This window comes from Hemiscyllium ocellatum, chromosome 1, assembly GCF_020745735.1.
Source record: "Hemiscyllium ocellatum isolate sHemOce1 chromosome 1, sHemOce1.pat.X.cur, whole genome shotgun sequence".
In the NCBI taxonomy this organism is placed as follows: Eukaryota; Metazoa; Chordata; class Chondrichthyes; order Orectolobiformes; family Hemiscylliidae; genus Hemiscyllium; species Hemiscyllium ocellatum.
This window is the reverse complement of record NC_083401.1, coordinates 146848548-146867566: the sequence shown is the minus strand read 5'-3', so window position 1 is coordinate 146867566 and position 19019 is coordinate 146848548. Positions and strand designations below refer to the sequence as shown.

Here is a 19019-nt window from a genome sequence, read left to right as displayed (position 1 = left end):
TCAACAAACTGTACAAAATGTGTTTTTTTTGTCCTGAAAAATATTGTGTTTTTGTTTTATTTGTAGCTTATTAAAGATTTACTGAAAGTATTGCCGACAATGTTCACCAACACTAGAGAAACCCATAGTGCATTGGGCCCAGCTTTGCAGGCTGCATTTAAACTTATGTCTGCAACTGGGGGACGCATCTCTGTATTCCAAACACAGCTACCATCCATAGGTGTCGGTTGTCTTCAATCAAGGGAAGACCCTAATCAGAGATCCACCGCAAAGGTAATTGGCTTTTGATCTCAGATAGGAAAAAAAATCTTATTGTAACATATAGATGATTGTGCATCACTGTACACACCTGTTTTTGGGCCTGAGCAGCCCTGAGTAATCTCTGGATTGTCTGAGGCCTTAGAGCAATCAGTACAGAATGGATATGTAATTAGATGGGAAGCAGAACTCTACAATAATTGCTATTCTTTAAAAGCAAGGTTGCCAGTTCCAGTTGGGATTATTCCTCGGGAATTATTGCTGTGGTCTGAAATGTTACTGTGTTTATTAAACTGTTTGCTCGGCCGTATGAATGATTCCGTACTGTAGAAATGTTTCCTCGGTTAAACACGGATGTGCAGGTACATGTAAACTTACGGTCTATATGCTATAGGTAAGGGTGAGCATGCTCAATGTAAATGGCCCATAGGTGTTTAATCTGTTCCAAAGAACCCCTTGATTGCTTGGTTCACTTGTGAAATGATCAGTCAGTCACCCAGGCATTGCTGCTGGTAACCTGGAAGTAAAGAACTTTTTGCTTTCTGATTCAACACAGCATTTTTTGGAATGGTTGTACTTGACTTCCACAGGAACACCCATACTGGCTGTCACTGATCTTACCTGGATTGCCTGTGGGTTTGATGGAGAGGCAGTTTGTTGCGCTGTCTAGAGTTATCACAGGGCAATAGTGTTAGCAGCAAGTGAACTTGCTTTGGCTGCCCTGCTTGCTCCGTTGGTTAAAAAAAAAATCAGTCATATTTTACATGTGTAAAATGACAAGCATGTAGTTGATGACTGTGACTTTTAGAAGTTAAATCGTATGTGACTTTAATTTTTGCCCAGTCCATTTTATAGTGGAAGACAAGGATACTTCAGGTGTTTCAGCCAATATTTAGAATGAGAATTAGATTTTATTGTCATGTGTACTTGAGTACAGGAGTACAGTGAAAAGTGTACTAGTTGCCATTTTCCTGCACCATCTCAGAATACAAAACACAGGATTAAAAAAATAGAAGCAGAAATAAAAGAAAAGGAAATATCCAGATCACTCCACCCCCTCGGCCATGAGGCCTTGCTGCCAGAAAAACAGCCACAAAGTACATCCCATAGTCTGCAAACACTCGGGTGCTGCAAAATCCTGCACACCACCATAGCCAGGACACCACCACCTTTGTCATCAGTTACCAGGGACCAGCCATGTCCTTAAGCCATGCCCCTGCCACTGGAACCATGTTGCCATTCTTAGGTGCCATCTTACCTCCACCGATTGTCGTCGCCGTGAGTCTGTGCTGGGTCAATCTCAGCAATGCAGCTGCTGCTAAAACTGCTGGGTCCTGAACTGGTCCCAGATTTGACACTGGGCCTATCATGCTGAGGCCATTGGTGCCTCATTCTGGCTTTTATTGATGCCACTGCCACCTCTGGGATTACTATTTCAGCATAGAAACCCGCTCTGCCAACACTCTGCCAGAAGGAACTGCTCCTGCTTTTCTTCCTTTCGTCCCATGCTAATGAGTAACTTTTCACATAGAACCATGTTCACCTTGACTGAATCCAAGTCCTGACAACTTTCTGCTTAATGAAAATGTCTTGCACTATTCCTCCTCATTGTTCCTGTGCTGATCTAAATTTATTCAACTTATTAATATTTCCTTGCTGACCGTGACAAAATACATCATAAGCTCTGGTGGTGTTCAGAATGGTCAATGTTTCACTAAAAAGAGCTTTTTTGCTATTCTTATGATTTAAGCATTTTTACCTAGGCCTAATTTAAGGAATGTTGCATTAGTAAACTTAACTGAAAATTAAAAGTGGAAAATTGCTTCTGACTAAACTATGAGAACAGGACAAGACACCGTGTTTACCTATTAAAAGCCAAATTTGAAGCTGAGTTCACAAACACAGACTTTATATAATGACAAACACATGGGATAGTAGAATTGAAACTCTCTGAATTATACAGAAAACAATTGGATGCCATAATTCAGGAGCATACGGGCAGGACTTTAAGGAGTAGCAGCCAGAGAGAAATGTGTGGGATCTATTTAGCTGTATTAACCAAGTGGAACAAATGTATTTCCTCGTAAGTATTTATTTTTTGACTGATATGTCACCAAGGCCACCTAATTCTAAGCAGTAAACTTTGAACTCAGATTTCAGAAATTGTGGCTGACTCTGCTGTGGTTAAGACAATCCACTTCAAACCTTGAGACAGCTGTCAAAAATCAATCAATTCGGAAGAATTGAATCTTCACAAAAAGAGTTGTGATGGTGGAGTGGTGTAACCTATGTGATGGAAGAGGGGGACAATGTGAAATAAAAGCTTTTAACAAACCAATCCTATTGTTTTTCCCATTTTAGTAATCAATATGCAGAAGTAAGAGTTAGAAAATAACACATCCTGGCACATAATGTTATTTTCTCACATTGCTTTCCTATTTGCAGTTTAATGAGCAAAACCTAAATCTCTGAAATTCTATTTAATTTCAATTAAGGGTGTGCAACACCTTGCTCCAGCCACAGACTTTTACAAGAAGTTTGCTTTGGACTGCTCAGGCCAGCAGGTGGCCGTGGATTTATTTCTACTGAGTGGACAGTATAGCGACATGGCTTCACTTGGTAAGAAAGCAGTTTTCATTTCCATTAAGTTACTTCTGTAATATACCTGATAGGTCAATAAAAAAATTCTGTTCTTTTGAACCAAAGCAATTCAATAGTTTTTTTAAAAAAAATTCTGTGATCTCAGGTCCTGCAACAGATGATTGCACTGTATGATTGAAGTTATATACAAAAATTTAAAACAGCTATTTAAAATAACCATTGACTTAAAGAAAAGTAGAGAATTTAATTTATTGAAGAAGCCGTGAGATTGCATGTTAAAACTCAATTCACCAGAAGTAGTCAATGAATTTGTTACAATTTAAAACCATAGTCATGGAAAAGAAACAGAAAGAACTGTGGATGCTGTACATCTGAAACAAGAACAGAAATTCCTGGAAAAGCACAGCAGATCTGGCAACATCTGTGGAAAGAAATCAGTTAACAGATGCTTTTCCAATGAGCTCTGTTTTTGTTTCAGTCAGAGAAAAGATGTTGTTTGTTACTGGGAGCATATATGAACACATAACATGGTCAAATAACAAGCTCCTAAGTAAAATCTGTTCATCAAAGTCAAAGTTTTTTTACAAATGAATCTCCATCTGCACAGAAATGGCTGTTTTTTAACCATATAGGCATCATGTGATTAAACTCCAATGAAGTTCTTGTTCTTCAGTAACAGTGTCTGCATTCTCTCCACCCAAGGGGGTGCCCTTCTCTCCAGTTCCTTCCTTTGAAATTAGGCTGCTTTGCACAATTTGGGGTGGTTGCTGTTCATTATGCTGGAGAAACTGTAAGGATTGGGAGAGTGGCCGTTAATGTTTATGGCAGTGAAAATGGTTATTTTGCAAATTCCAAAATAGGGATTTAAAGCATAGCTCTGTCACCTGCCATTCAAACAAGTTCAAAAACTGGAATGCACCTCTGTTCTGTGTGTATTACTTGATTAGGAGCCAATGAGTGAACTACTTAATATTAGACATTCTTATTATTTGAACAGACATATTATAAACCTGATGGCGCTTTGGAGAGCTGGTGAAACCCAAATGTAAAATCCTGTATACAATGTTAATGTAAATTGATTGTATAACTTAATATATAAAAGTATGAAAAGATACAGAAGCAGGTTGAGTTAAAATTTGAGTCACAAAATAACTATCAAATAAAGCACAATCAATATTCTGTATTTATTCTTGTATAATTCTCCTATATAACAATATCCTGGAGGCTAAATTTGATACTGCTCTTCTGGGTGGGGAGGGGGGTGGTGCTGGATGTTATTAAACTAATGCTGCAGGGGGGTGGGAATCTGAATTTTAATGCCAGTGTCCAGGACGTTGAGGGTAGTGAGGTCAGGGATGGATTTGCAAGGTCGCAAGAGAGCACCGGCAGTCAGGATGTTAGTTTGAAATGTGTGTGTTTCAATGCCAGAAGCACCTAGAGTAAGGTCGGTGAACTTTCAGCGTGGGTTGGTTCCTGGGATTTCAATGTTGCAGCCATTTCAGAGACATTGCTAGAGGATGGCCAAGAATGGTTGTTGCAGTTTCTGGGATTTAGGTGTTTCAGTAAGAACAGAGAAGGTGGTAAAAGGGGAGGGGAGGGGAGGTGTGACCTTTTTAATCAAGGATAGTATTACAGCAGCTGAGAGAATGTTTGAAGACTTATCCACTGAGGTAATTGGGGTGAGGTAAGAAATAAAAGGAGAGGTCATCTTGTTGGGAGTTTTGTATAGGCCTCCGAATCGTTCCAGGGATGTGGAGGAAAGGATAGCAAAGATGATTCTTGATAAGAGCAGAGTAACAGGGAAGTTGTTATGGGAGACTTTAACTTCCCCAATATTGACTAGGAATACTATAGTTCAAGAAGTTTAGATGGGTCAGTTTTTGTTCAGTGTGTGCAGGAAGGTTTTCTGACACAGTGTGTAGATAGGCCAACAAGGGGAGATACCATATTGGATTTGGTACTGGGGCATGAACCCAGCCAGGTGTTAGATTTGGAGATAGATGAGCACTTTGGCAATAGTGACCACAATTTGGTTATATTTACAACAGCAATCGGCAGAGATAGGTATATACCGCAGGGAAAGAGATCTAACTGGGGGAATAGGCAATTATAATGCCATTAGGTAAAATTTAGGATACATAGGATGGGGAAGGAAACTGCAGGGGATGGACACACTTGAAATGTGGAGCTGCTTTGAAGAACAGCTACTGCAGGTCCTTGATAAATATATACCTGTTAAGCAGGGAGGTAGTTGTCAAGAGAGGAAGCCATGGTTTACTAAAGAAGTTGAAGCTCTCGTCAAGAGGAAGAAGAAGGCTTATGTAAGGATGAGGTATGAAGGCTCAGTTAGGGGGCTTGAGAGTTATAAGTTGGCCAGAAAAGATCTAAAGAATGAGCTAAGAAGAGCCAGGATGGAACATGAGAAGCTGTTGGCAGATAGAATCAAGGCCTTCTGTCGGCATATCAGGAATAAAAGAATGACTAGGATAAGATTAGGGCCAATCAAAGAGAGTAGTGGAAAGTTGTGTGTGGAATCTGAGGATATAGGGGAAGCACTTAATGAATACTTTCCGTCAATATTGCCGTGAGAATGAGGCAATGTTAGTGAGGATACAAAGATGCAGGCTACCAGATTAGATGGGATTGAGCTTGACAAAGAGGAGGTTTTAGCAATCTTGGAAGGTCTGAAAATAGATAAGACCCCTGAGCCGGATGCAATTTATCCTTTGATTCTCTGGGAAGCCAGGGAGGAGATCACAGAGCCTTTGGCTTTGATCTTTATGTCATCATTGTCAACAGGAATAGTGCCAGAAGACTGGAGGATAGCAAATGTTGCTCCCTTGTTTAAGAAGGGGAGTACGGACAACCCTGGTAATGATAGGTAATGAGCCTTACTCCGGTTGTGGGTAAGGTGTTGGAAAAAGTTATGAGATAGGATTTATAATAATCTGGAAAGGAATAATTTGGTTAGAGATAGTCAACATGGTTTTGTGAAGGGTAAGCTGTGCCCTAACTAACCTAATTGAGTTCTTCAAGAGGGTGATATAACAAGTGGTTGAAGGTAAAGCGGTTGATGTGGCGCATATGGACTTCAGTAAGGCATTTGATAAGGTTCCACATGGTGGCTATTGTCCAAAATATGGAGTTCCAGGGTTGAAGGTGATGTCACTATTTGGATCAGAAATTGGCTAGCTGAAAGAAGGCAGAGGGTGATGGTTGATGGGAAATGTTCATCTTGGAGCTCAGTTACCACTGGTGTGCTGCAAGGATCTGTTTTGGGGCCACTGCTGTTTGACATTTTTATAAAAGATCTGGATGTGGGCATAGAAGGATGGGTTAGTAAATTTGCGGATGACACTAAGGTAGGCAGAGTTGTGGATAGTGCTGAAGGATGTTGTGGGTTCCATAGGGACTTAGGTAAGCTGCAGAGCTGGGCTGAGAAGTGGCAAATGGAGTTTAATGCGGGAAAGTGTGAGATAGTTCACTTCAGAAGAAAAACAGGAATACAGAGTAGCTGGGCTAATGGTAAAATTCTTGGCAGTGTAGATGAACAGAGAGATCTGTATCCTGATGCATAAATCCCTTAAAGTTGCCACTCAGGTTGGTTGGGTTGTTAAGAAGGCATATGTGTGTTGGCATCTATTTATAGGGGGATTGAGTTTCAGAGCCACAAGGTCATGCTTCAGCTGTACAAGACACTGGTAAGGCCGCACCTGGATGATTGCGTGCAGTTCTGGGAAGTATGTGAAAGCTTTGGAAAAGGTTCAGAGGAGATTTATTGGGATGTTGCCTGGTATAGAAGAAAGGTCTTGCGAGGAACGGCTGAGGGATCTGAGGCTGTTTTTGTTGGAGAAAAGAAGGTTGAGAGGTGACTTAATCAAGACATATAATATAATCAGAGGGCTGGATAGGATGGTGAAGGCAAACACGAGGGGACATAGCTTTAAATAGAGGAGTGATAGATTTAGGTCAGATATTAGGGGTAGTTTCTTCCCTTGGAGAGTAGTAGTGTCGTGAAACAGCCTGCCTGCAACAGGTTCTAGACTCACTGATGTTAAGGGCATTTAAATGGGCATAGGACATAAATATGGGTCATAGTAGAACGGTGTAGGTTAGATGGGCATCAGCTTATTTTCACAGGTCAGCGCAACATCGAGGGCCGAAAAACCTGTACTGCACTGTAACGTTCTATGTTCTAAATCTTATTTATTCTTTCTTCTGATAACTCGCTATTTGTTATGCCCTTGCCTTTAAGTACATTGTACCTAAGCAAATCAATTTATTGTGATAGAAAATTGCTGAAGAATTTGGTTGCAAAAGATTTCAGATTTGAGGAGCCTAAGCATTTTCTACAGGATTTGCTTGCCTAATCGTAGTAGATTTGCATGCAGTAAGAAAATGCTCTACTCTTTGAAGTGTAATATCTTAGAAATTGCTTTCTTTTCTAGTAGCAACCCTCAAAAGATTCATGCTTTTGTGGTTTATGGGAAGGATTATGTTTTTTATTTTGACCTAATAACTCTGCTAATGCATAGAACATTTATGTTTATATTCTGTATATAATGATGCACAAACATCACTCTTTGCTGAAAAGGTAAATCCTCTCTCTATCCTTCATAATGTGGAGACAGTAGTGTAGTGGTACTGTCATTAGACTAGTAATCCAGTGATCTCAGGCTAATGCTCTGGCAGCTAACGGAATTTGCACACAGTTAATAAATTAATTGTTAAATTAATAAACAAAATAACTAACAGTGACCATGGCAACTGCCATCCATTGTCGTAAGACCCTGACTGGTTCACTGAAGTCCTGCTATGAAAATTAATTAAACATTTTACTCAGCCTGGCCTAAACGAGACTCCAGACTCTAATCAATGTGGCTGACTCTGAGTTTGCTTCCACAATTACCTAGCAAGTCACTCAATTAAGGACAATTAGCCATGAACAACAAGTGTCAGTAATGTTCACATCCCAGGAAAGAATAAAGATTTTAAAAGTCCAAAACAGAATCCTGAATTAAAAAGATCAAAGATAAAGGCACAAGAAAATGTAAAGGAAAGAAAACAAATACTACCTTGAAGTAATACAAAAGAAGAATGGAGTAAAAATAAACATAATGAAGACTACCAAAATAATTAATTATAACTAAAATAAGAATTGCAAAAAATGTTTAGACAACTGAAAAAAAGCAGGGCTTAATTTCTAACGCGTTTCATTAATTAGTTATTTTAATCTTTCAAAAATATTTGTGTTGATATCACATGCACACACTAATGTCCAATCCTTCTGAACACTAACAGTAATTGATTTCTCACCAAATGACTGTTTTTGCAAAAGACTTTGCACATTTTGCAACAAGTGACTATTAGCAAAATTTACGTCTATTTTATGATAAATGTGTTGTTTTCACAGCTTGTATGGCAAAATACTCTGCTGGATCAGTCTTCTATTATCCATCATTCCATCACATTCACAATCCTGCTCAGGTAGAGAAGTTTCAGAAAGACTTCAAACGGTATCTCATTCGAAAAATTGGATTTGAGGCAGTTATGAGGATACGTTGTACTAAAGGTAACGTTTCATCCTATGTATGGATCTTTGATAGTTTTATGGACCATGTACGTACTTATTAAAGAGTGCGGCATGAGCATATTTTGCTTTGCACTTTAAAAAATAAAAGGCTTGCATTTATTAATGCCTTCCATGATCACAGAATGTCCCAATGTACTTTACAATCCAAGTATTTTTGAAGATTAGTTACGATTGAGAAACTTTGAAACTAATTCATATGCAATGAGTTTTTTTAATGAAGCAGTGCAAAAATAAACAGATAATCTATGTCTGTTATTGTTGATTGTGGAACCGATATTGGCCAGGACAAACTCCCCTTCAAAATGCTGCCATTTAATCTGAGAGAATAAATATTAATGATTATTAACTATAATCCATAAAAACCCATTGACATGTCTTGCATTTGAGTAGGTCAACTTATTATGTAGCTTGAAGGGCACCACTCCAAATCAAGTGTGGAGCAAAGAATGCGGGCCTCGCTCAAGCTGCACATCAAGTACAGAGATTAAACCTATGCTGTAGAGTGAGTCAACATCACTCTGTAGCCAGCTAATCAGTGCATAATTCAATAGAGAACCAAGATCAATCTGGAAAATGGAGGAAATCTATAAAAAGGAACCAAGACAAGGAAGTGTGAGGATAAATGGCTCCTCCAATTAACATTTCAGTCAAAAGACAGTGTGGTTTTTGGCTGTGCAGCACTTTTTGAGTGCTGAACTGAAATCTCACTCCAGATGCCTGAAATCAAATCTCTTGAGTGGCTTTGACACAATTAAGAGTGCTGCCAGTTGATATGACCTCTTGGTACCAGAAATCAACAGAATGAGGGGTGCACTTGAAGTTTCCCCAGCTGGAAATGAGAATCTGAGCCAGAGGATGGTACAAGAATATAAGCCTCTCCGATCTCTTGATCACTTTCCAGAGCAGAGAGCACATTAACAAAAATGGCAGTTGATTTGAATTTATTCTCACATGACTGGATTACATTTTGGGCTGAAACATAGAAGATTAATTCTGCCAGCTATGTAGATTCCTAACTATTTGTATTGTATCTCAGCTTAGCTCGTTTGTAGCTGTACAGTTCTGAGCCAGAAGGTAGCCAGCTCAAGCCTCATTTGAGCTTTGCTGATAAGATAGTAGTGAATATATTTTGCATTGTTAGAAATGTCAGTAGTCAGGTAAAATACTTAATGAAGTCTACACGTGTTTTAATATTTTTTGTAGGCTTTAGAAGTTAAATTTTGTTATTTTACAAATTCCAGGAATTCTTCCAATCTTCAAGCCATGTTGCTCCTTCAAGCCACACCACCAAAAGTGTGTTCACTGATCATTCATTTTGTGGCTGCCTGTGGGAATGTTTTTGGGGTTAAAGTGACCGTTGGTCTTTTCTGCACAGCAATACTGCCTTTTAAAGTATTTGTGCTTCAAGGTTTTTCCAAGTAATGTAATAGATGCTTGCAACTGAATTTTTTTCTTCACTTGTTAGTATCAACAATTTCACTTTCCCTCTGGATATTGATCTAACGAGCTCAAGAAACGAGAAAAATATGACATTAAACAGTTTTTCAAAAATAAGTGTCTACTGGGCAAAACAGGAAGTCAGTCAATATTCAAGTAATTATTCATCCCCCAAATGGTTGTACTTATCTCCTTTGTCTACGTGTTAGTTAAGCATACTAAAACAAAATTAATACTCTAATTAACCTTAAGATGTTTCAGTACTTTGTAGATGTATTGTACTTGTATAATTCATACAGGTTCCCGCAGACAGCAAATTCTGTGATTGTTCAGTTGAAAGAAATCAAAGTTTAAAAATAATTGCAATTATTTGTTTTATGTTAAATATAAGTGAAAGCATTATAGTGCCTACATAGTAATGATTCATATCTACAGGTCTTTCCATTCATACTTTCCATGGAAACTTCTTTGTACGTTCCACTGATCTGTTGTCCCTTGCTAACATAAATCCTGACTCAGGATTCACTGTACAAATGTCCATTGAAGAAAATCTGGTCAACACGTCCATTGTATGTTTTCAGGCTGCTTTACTTTACACTTCAAGTAAAGGTAGGGGAATGTCTTATTTTTTAAAAACAAATCAATGTATGTGCTTTCACATTTCTTAATGTAATTCAAGAAAACCAGTTCTGTATTTCCACATATAGCTATTTCATTAATATTTTTATTAATAAAATGTACAAAATCTGGTGGTAAGTGTGTTATATTGAACTAAAATGATAAATACTTTTAGGTATTTGCTTGTGTAAAAATTCATCTTACCTTCTCAGTTGAGAAGACTCAACTGTCTCAGATACTGTGCAATATTTATTGCAAGAAAGGTAAATGTGCTTTTCAAGTTTTGTAAATCCTGAGTGATGCAAAAAATGCAAACTGTCAGCAAACACGAAAATTGTTTTCCAAATGCCACGGTAGCTTTTGTAAATCTGAAAAGTGATTTACTGGGTTTGAGCTAGGTTATTTTAAAGATGAGTACACTCAAATATTGAGATTCAGATTTTAACAAAATTGCTGAAAGTCTAGAGAACAAACGATTATCGAAGATGCAGTACATCATTTCCTTTAAAAGTGGTTTCATTACTATTAACCTTTGAAGGAACTTCTATTCAGGGCAATTTTGCAAGCATGAAGTTTTTGTATGCTGTAAGTTGGGTTATGGTTGAATGTTCTGTATGTTATGTTCATCAGTTGAGACATGGTGAACCAACAACACTATTCCCAATACGTTGAAGTTGAGACAGCCCAAACTTAACCATTGTTAACTGTAGCTCACATGTATTCCAATGCACTCTGAATATCCCTGAGACCTAGGCTTTGCTGAACAAATCTAAACTTCCTCTTGAATTGTTGCTTCATCCTTTCAGAGAGTGACACTGATCACCTTTTTCATTTGGTGTAAATAATGAGACTCTTTTCCCCCCATACTATCTTTTGTAGTGCAAGTGTATGACTATATCGATATTCAAAAATCTTTAATACAGTACTTTAATACAGTAACCAAATGAATCTATATTGCTTCTTATTATCCCATTATTGACAACAGGCCAAAGTGATCTTCATTCCGTAACACAAACCTGTCAGAAAGTAGAAGAGCGGCATTTACAAAATAACTTCCAAAATGTGCCAACAAGGATTGTGTCAAAATCTGCTAAAACATGCTTGGAAAGCAGTATTGCATGAGTCTACAATATTGTAGAAAATTTTACCTGTGTTCTATAATATCAGTACTAGTAAGCTACTGCTTGCCTGATTATTCAAAAAGACCCAGTAAATACGATGACCCCTTTTCTCAGGCTCTCCACCACTTGAGGCGAGGTAGTAAGGTACTCCTTTTACCTTTGCTATTTCATCCAAGATATGTGGATACACATAAGGTTTATGACTTCCATTTCTTACAAAATAAGTGCATGTGTATTCAAAAACTTCATTGAGAGAAAAGAATGTTCAAAACAAGTGATTTTAATATTTGTTTATTTTTGTAGGCGAGCGTCGGATTCGAGTGCATACTTTGTGTTTACCTATTGTGAAATCTGTGGCTGATGTTTATGCGGGAGCAGATGTGCAGGCTATTACTTGTCTTTTAGCTACTATGGGTAAGTGGCAAGTCTGCAATGGGCTGAGGAGTGGCACATGATGTTTAATTTGTAATCTTAGATAATCTTCACTGTTGACTGTGCCAGCAATTTTGTTCCTCTAATGTACTATGGTGATGACTTAGCTCATTTTTGACAGCTGTGTTGTGTACTTATCCTTTACAATGAGGCTGGTGATATTGCTTCAAACTCCAGTCTGTTGGTGCAGCAAGCATCAGAACGAGGTTCTCCATCCTTACTGGATTAGAGCTTCTTCAAGGTGGAATACAAACTCTGCTTATTTCCACACACATAATATAGCCTGACTTTGTCTTGTCTCAGCTAATTTGGTACTAACATTTTCATTTACTCTGCTATCTCTGGGCTTGACTATTTCAACATATTCCAGGCTGATCTTCCACAATCCATCTTCTGTAACTTTGAGCTCATCCAAAACTGTGCTGCCTGTATCTTAACTCTAACCAACTCCTGTTTCCTTTCCATCCCCATACTGATTGGCTTAGATCTGGTCAAACAGCATTTTGATGTTAAAGTTCCTCACTATCTGTTTCATTTGGAATTCTAGTTGCCTGATGCTGTTAATTGATTAAATAATCACTTTTGACCCTTGGGAAGGGGTTTAAGGAAACAAGTTTGAGTCCAGAGGAAGTTGCTACCAGCGATTAAGACTTCATAACAATGCAGAGTGCTGAATTCAGTGTGATTGTATTTTATCTTGTTAGTGAGGGCTTAAAGTTGATTTTGAATCTGAGTGTATCCTGTGGAAAGCCTGTATGTCCAATGTAACATGGGGTTATGTCGGTAAATCAACAGCACGAAGACACTTTAGGACCAGTGACCCAAAAAAAAGTAGGTTTTAAGTATGTTTTGAAGGCATAGTGAAGCAGAGAGGTTGAGCAAGGATAGTTCAAGGCTGAGTCATTGGCTTTCTGAGGCATGGAAAAGTGAAGAAAATCAAGGACACTTAAAAGGTTAGATTAAAGGAATGTAGACATCTAGGAGGGTAATGGTGCTGGAAAATATTAGAGGTACATTAGGTTGATGCTGTAGAGGGTTTTGAAAACAAGGATGAGAATTTTAAAATCAAACCTAGAAATCACTGCAGACCAGTAAACATTTGGGCATTTGGTAAACAGGACTTGGTGTGCATTAGGGTATTGGATGGCAGAGTTTTGTATGAATTCAAATTTAAGGTTGCTGTTCAGGAGAGATTTGGGATAGTTAAGGATTGAATTAACAAAGATATGGATTAGGCTGTCAGCAAGAAATAATCTGCAAAACGTGTAGATTTTTACCTTAAAAATAGTATAAATTTAATGGCCTTCTTTCAAAATCTAGTATTCCCACTTTTTTTGAAAGATGGAGTTATTAAAAGAAAAGTCCTTGCTAATATGTAAGATACGTAAGATTGACAGTGCTGAGATTTTTTTCCTCATCTTCTACTTACCGTCGCATCATTGATTTCATTCACCTTTCACCTTTGAAGGTATTAGGTGCCTTTTGAAGCTATATGGCATAAGTAATCGTTTGGGTCTTAATCTGTCGCCTGTTTTTTTTCCTCAGCGGTTGATCGATCAGTTTCTTCAAGTTTATCTGATGCCAGAGATGCCTTGGTAAATGCTGTAGTGGATTCTTTATCTGCGTATCGTTCCACCGTTTCTAACCTCCAGCGATCTGTATTAGTCGCTCCCAACTCCCTCAGGCTGTTTGCTCTTTATATTCTGGCTCTTCTGAAGCAGGTACTTTTTTTAAATAAAAAAAATGACTAAAATATTTTCAATGACTGATGTTTTTATAAAGCGGAGATATACTCCGAATGCGTCTGGATGGACCATACAGTTTTTCCATCCAAGCAGACGCTTTTGGGGGAGGCAATGGACTAGACTGTTAAGCCAGAGGCCCAAGTAATGTTCTGGAGACCTAGGTTCAAACCCTGCAATACCCAATGATGGAATTTGAATTGAATTTTTAAAAATCTGGATTTAAGAGGCTAGTAATGACCATGAAACTGTTGTCAATTGTCAGGAAAATTCTCTGGTTCACTAATGTCTTAGGAAAGGAATTCTGCCCTCCTTATATGGTCTGACCTACATGTGACTCTTAACCACCCTGTGAGCAATTAGAGATGAGCACTAAAAGCTGGCCTAGCCAGCAATACCTGCAACCCAGGATTCATAGAATCCCTACAGTGTGGAAGAAGGCCCTTCGGCTCAACAAGTCCATACCAACCCTTCATAGAGTAACCCAGACCCATTTCCCTGTCCTATTACTTTACATTTCCCCGAATGAATGCACCTAACTTACACATAAACACTATGGGTAATTTAGCACAGCCAGTTCACCTAACCTGCACATCTTTGGACTGTGGGAGGAAAGCGGAGCACCCGGAGGAAACCCATGCAGGCAAGGGGAGTATGTGCAAACTCCACACACAAAGTTGCCCGAGGCTGGAATCAAATCCGGGTCTCTGGCGCTCGGAGGCAACAGTGAGCCTCCGTACCGCCCCCACTGAATTTTTCAAAAAGGTCATTATAATACATACTGTTTTTATTAACAATATTAAGTTTTAAAATGCATGTTCAGAACAGTTGCCACACTTCAAACCACCAGCAATGACTTTAAATATTGTCTGAACTGCTCTGGAAAATTTATCATTGCTGGTTGCTCAAACTGTTCCTTTAGATGACTGTTACATCATGACCCCAGCATTCTCTTCAGGAGACACTGATATGTTGAAGATCTATCCTGTAGTGCTATTACCTAGTTTAAGGACATAAAGAGCAACAGCTCTAGACTCCAAGCTTCTTGCAGTGTGCTGGGTTCAGTATACCATTTACCTGCGTACTGGTTATCGGGATGCTGTAAACTGTTTGTACATTTGTACGTTACAAAACTTATGAATTTTTGAGCTTGAATGTGGTTTAATTATTGATCTGTACAGCACAATTAATATCTTATTGAACCCTTGTTTTACAGCAAGCATTCAGAACAGGCACTAGCACTCGATTGGATGAAAGGATCTTTGCCATGTGTGAGATGAAGACACAGCCGTTAGTTCATCTGATGCTTACAATTCATCCCAGCTTGTACAGAATAGACAATCTGTCTGATGAGGTTAGCGATCATAACATTACTAAATATATTCATATTCAAATTAATTGTTGTTTTAAGAAAGTTGAGATTTTTTGATTACAAATGCAAAATGTAAACTACAGACCTCTAAAACGTAATCCTTTCATTTCCCACAGTTGATACCAGACCTGCTGAGTAATTCCAGAATTTTCTCTTATATATTAAATATTTTATCGCACTTTTGGGTACCTTGACTGGAATTTTGCCAGTCCTTTGCTAGTGAGCTGGGAGGTAGGAAGGCTGGTACCTTTTTCCACTGTATCTTTTTCTCTCTCGCTCACTCTTCATGTTCTCACTCTCTCTTACTTTCTCCCACCTTAGCTATGGCCACTGGTAGTGGTGATGCTTTTTCTCTGCCTGCCCTCTGATTGGACCTTAATTTGATGGCAGTCCCTGCAGCGGCCACTTGTTTGGCTGGCAGCAGCAGCACATCTCTCTGGGTTCCACCATTGGCAGATGCAGTCATTCCTCCTCCTTGTGGCTTTGGAGGTGGGTCTTCAGCGTCCTGCATAAAATTCAGCCATTTGCATTGATGACAGATGCTGGTTCATTTGAGAAGAGGAAAATATCTATTCAATTATCCTTTTGCCTGAATACTAAGTTAGTCATTGAATTTCTTCACTGAACATTCCAGTCATGGGCTAAGAAAATGGTCCGGAGGCACAAATATAATTTAACCATAATTAACCGGATATCTTTCATGAACATCTACTCATGTAAAAAATTAGGCTGATGAAGAAATGTTCTGCATTCAAACAGGAAATAAGTCTCAAACAAAGGACAAAAGAGCATTTTGATGCATGCTAGTTCCAAGAAAGAACAAATTTTATTATTCTTCCTTAATGAGATGCTACAGATTGTTAGTATGCTGTGACTAAGGAGGAATGATTCCACTTGCTTTTAAAAGTATTAGACAGCTAGGATGCCAAGCCTCCAGATTTCGTTGTGTCCTTTCTGTGTTGGAATACTTCCCATTAATGTGGAGAGCTTATGTAAGTGACAAATATTCTTATGACTATGTGGAAGACTGACTAGTAACTATAACTCTTCAATATTGTCGGCAGTTTCTATTATAGGGCTCTCTATCTACATAAATTTTCTCTGCCAAATAAATGAAAATTGATTTTTTTGAGCACGTTAGGTTCTTATATGTGCTGATAAAATTTGATATTGATGAATTTAATAATTTCAAAATATTTTGAAATAGATATAGCTATCTAATCTACTTAATGGCAACCGTTTAAAGAAAAGCATTTTACTTGAATATCCTGGGTAAATAAGGAGCTACTAAAGTAAGTAAGGAGCTACTAAATTGATGAGTCTTGGCATCCACCAAAGGGCTGATTAAGACGCCAATTGTTGTCACCTTACTGTATGAACTAATTTTGTTTACCTTCCCACCCACGTGCCTGCGAGAGACTAATCTCGTCAATTTCTTCATTGTTTACCTGATTCCTCCAAGTCCTGATCCTTTGGCTATCATCTGGCACTTCCTCTCTGTCTCATCCTCCAGACTTTTCGCTCACTTGTGAGCAAGGCCTTTGCCATTCTTGTGCTCGTTGAAGGTGTTTGGAACGATATTATGGTTTTATAATAAATCTGGCTGAGGGATGATGACACCTTCTCCCCCTAATGAAACGTTTCACCACTTATTCTGGCTTATCCATCGTAGTGGTGTGACTGCTTATCACCAAGGCTCACTTTGATCTTTTACCATATTCCTTTAGTATTTCTCCTACATTGAAGATCTTGCCTTGTTTGCCTATCTAATCTCTCATTTAAAACCCCACTGTCTGTTGCCCATTAAAGAATTTCTCGCTTGGATATCTTCACTGCTTTTCTCTCTGATTCTCTTTATTGAGAGACTTCTCATCCTCTGTGATTTAAGCCACCATCTCAACTCATCATTTTCTCTTTCTCTCTCCCACTGTTCTCTCAGTTCATTGCCCTGTATCCGCTCGAATATATTTCCCCTGTCGTAGTCATGCTTACTCCCTCTACCTGACTACCTCACGTGGCCTCACGATTCCCTTGTGTAAATCACAGTTTAGGCTAGTTGTGATCATTTGCTTTTGATACTTACAGTACAGTTCATTGCTGTCCGCTAAATTTACTTTGTTGTCCTCCCAAACCTACTTCCTTCAATGACACCCCGAGATGTTTTTTTTAAAGATATTTTTATTAGAAATTTAACATTTTTACAAGTTTACAAAAATAAACAAGACTCTCAAATACAAACATTGATATACAATTAAATCAAATATACAATAGTCAAAATTTAACAAAGGAAAAAAAAGAAAAAAAATACCGAAATAGAAAAAAAACAAAACTCAACTTTCTACTAATCTAACCTACAACTAACCAGAGTGTATACTTAAGTCTCTTACATGCTCGGAATGTATTAACATCAAATGTAATAAAACCCATATTCGTGCGGGATTCCTCTCCTAAGGGGCCCCAGAGCAGCCAGGTTTGTAATCTCCATTAAATAAAAGCCCTTGTTAGGATGGCCGAAATATCTGCATTTATGTAATTCAAGAAGGGCTGCCATATTTTATAAAATAATTCAGTCTTTCGGGGGTGCACCATATTTGTAAGGAAGTCAAGGGGAATACATTCCATAATTAATCTGTGCCAATTTGAAAGTCCAGGGGGGCCCTCAGCCACCCAGTTCACCAAAATATTTTTCCTTGCACAAAAAGAGAGAATAGAAAATAGTCTCTTCCCGTGCATATCCAGGGAGGGAAAGTTCGAAAAGCCCAAAAGGAGAGGTATAGGGTCCACTCTAATTTCCGTTCCTAAAATTTCTGTCAAGGTACTTGCTACTTTAGTCCAATATTTACGGATCTTATGACAAGTCCATAGACAATGTATAAGAGTGCCCACCTCTATTTTGCATTTGGGACACATTGGAGATGCTCCTGCCTTAAATTTTGCCAATCGAGCCGGTGCTATATGGGCCCTATGAAGTAACTTCAGCTGTATAGCCTGGGTTCTGTTACAGATAGTAATTCTTCTAGCATTTTCCCAAATATCATTCCACATTTCTATAGATATTTCTAGTCCCAAATCCTGATCCCATGTTTTAAGCAGATTGTCCATATCTCCCGATACTACTTCATGTAGTAAATGATAAATAGTGCTGACGGAGGATACCCCCACTGGTCGTAGGACATTACATTCTCTATCTGATTTATAAAGTCTTCCTCTGTATATAATCTCGAATTTGGAAGTATCGAAAGAGGTCTCCATTAGGTAATCCGAATTTCTGATGCAGCTGTTCAAAAGACATCAGGACCCCATCTTTAAATAGGTCCCCTAAACATGAGATACCCCTGGATCTCCAGAGTTTAAAAGTGGCATCTGTAAACCCTGGTTGGAATCCCCATGCTCCTACTATCGGTGCATAGGGGGATGTTTTATGTAAATTACCCTCATTTTGCTGCATTATATTCCAAGCCTTAATTGTGTTTAGTATTATGGGGTTTTTACAGTGATCTGTAGTGATTTTCCTCTTGTCTGAAAATAAGAGGTTAATAAGTGGGTATTTTACTTGAGAGGCTTCGATGTCCAGCCAGATTGATTGTGGATCAGACAAGACCCAATCAGCTATGTAACTTAACAGGGAACTTAACTGATATTTCCTAAAATCTGGGAAGTCCAGTCCTCCCCTTGCCTGTGGAAGCTGTAGCTTCTTCAGCTTAATGAGGGGCCGTCTATGATTCCAAATAAAGGAACCCAGCTAGCCATATAATTTACGTAGAGCCATCCTCGGCAGCATCACCGGGAGCATTCTCATAGGATACAGGAGACGGGGCAGAACATTCATTTTAATTATTGCTATT

At 38.5% G+C, this 19019-nt stretch overlaps 1 protein-coding gene across 1 annotated transcript in view; it reads left to right on the top strand.

The window, feature by feature from the left end:
• The window catches only part of LOC132816792 (protein transport protein Sec24B-like), a 129937-nt gene that overhangs the window by 97472 nt on the left and 13446 nt on the right, over positions 1-19019 (top strand). The window contains exons 14-20 of the mRNA XM_060826746.1: positions 67-273; positions 2754-2877; positions 8273-8431; positions 10325-10498; positions 11932-12042; positions 13606-13781; positions 15019-15156. Of these exons, the coding sequence (XP_060682729.1) occupies positions 67-273; positions 2754-2877; positions 8273-8431; positions 10325-10498; positions 11932-12042; positions 13606-13781; positions 15019-15156 (1089 nt within the window). The remainder of the gene's footprint in view (positions 1-66; positions 274-2753; positions 2878-8272; positions 8432-10324; positions 10499-11931; positions 12043-13605; positions 13782-15018; positions 15157-19019) is intronic.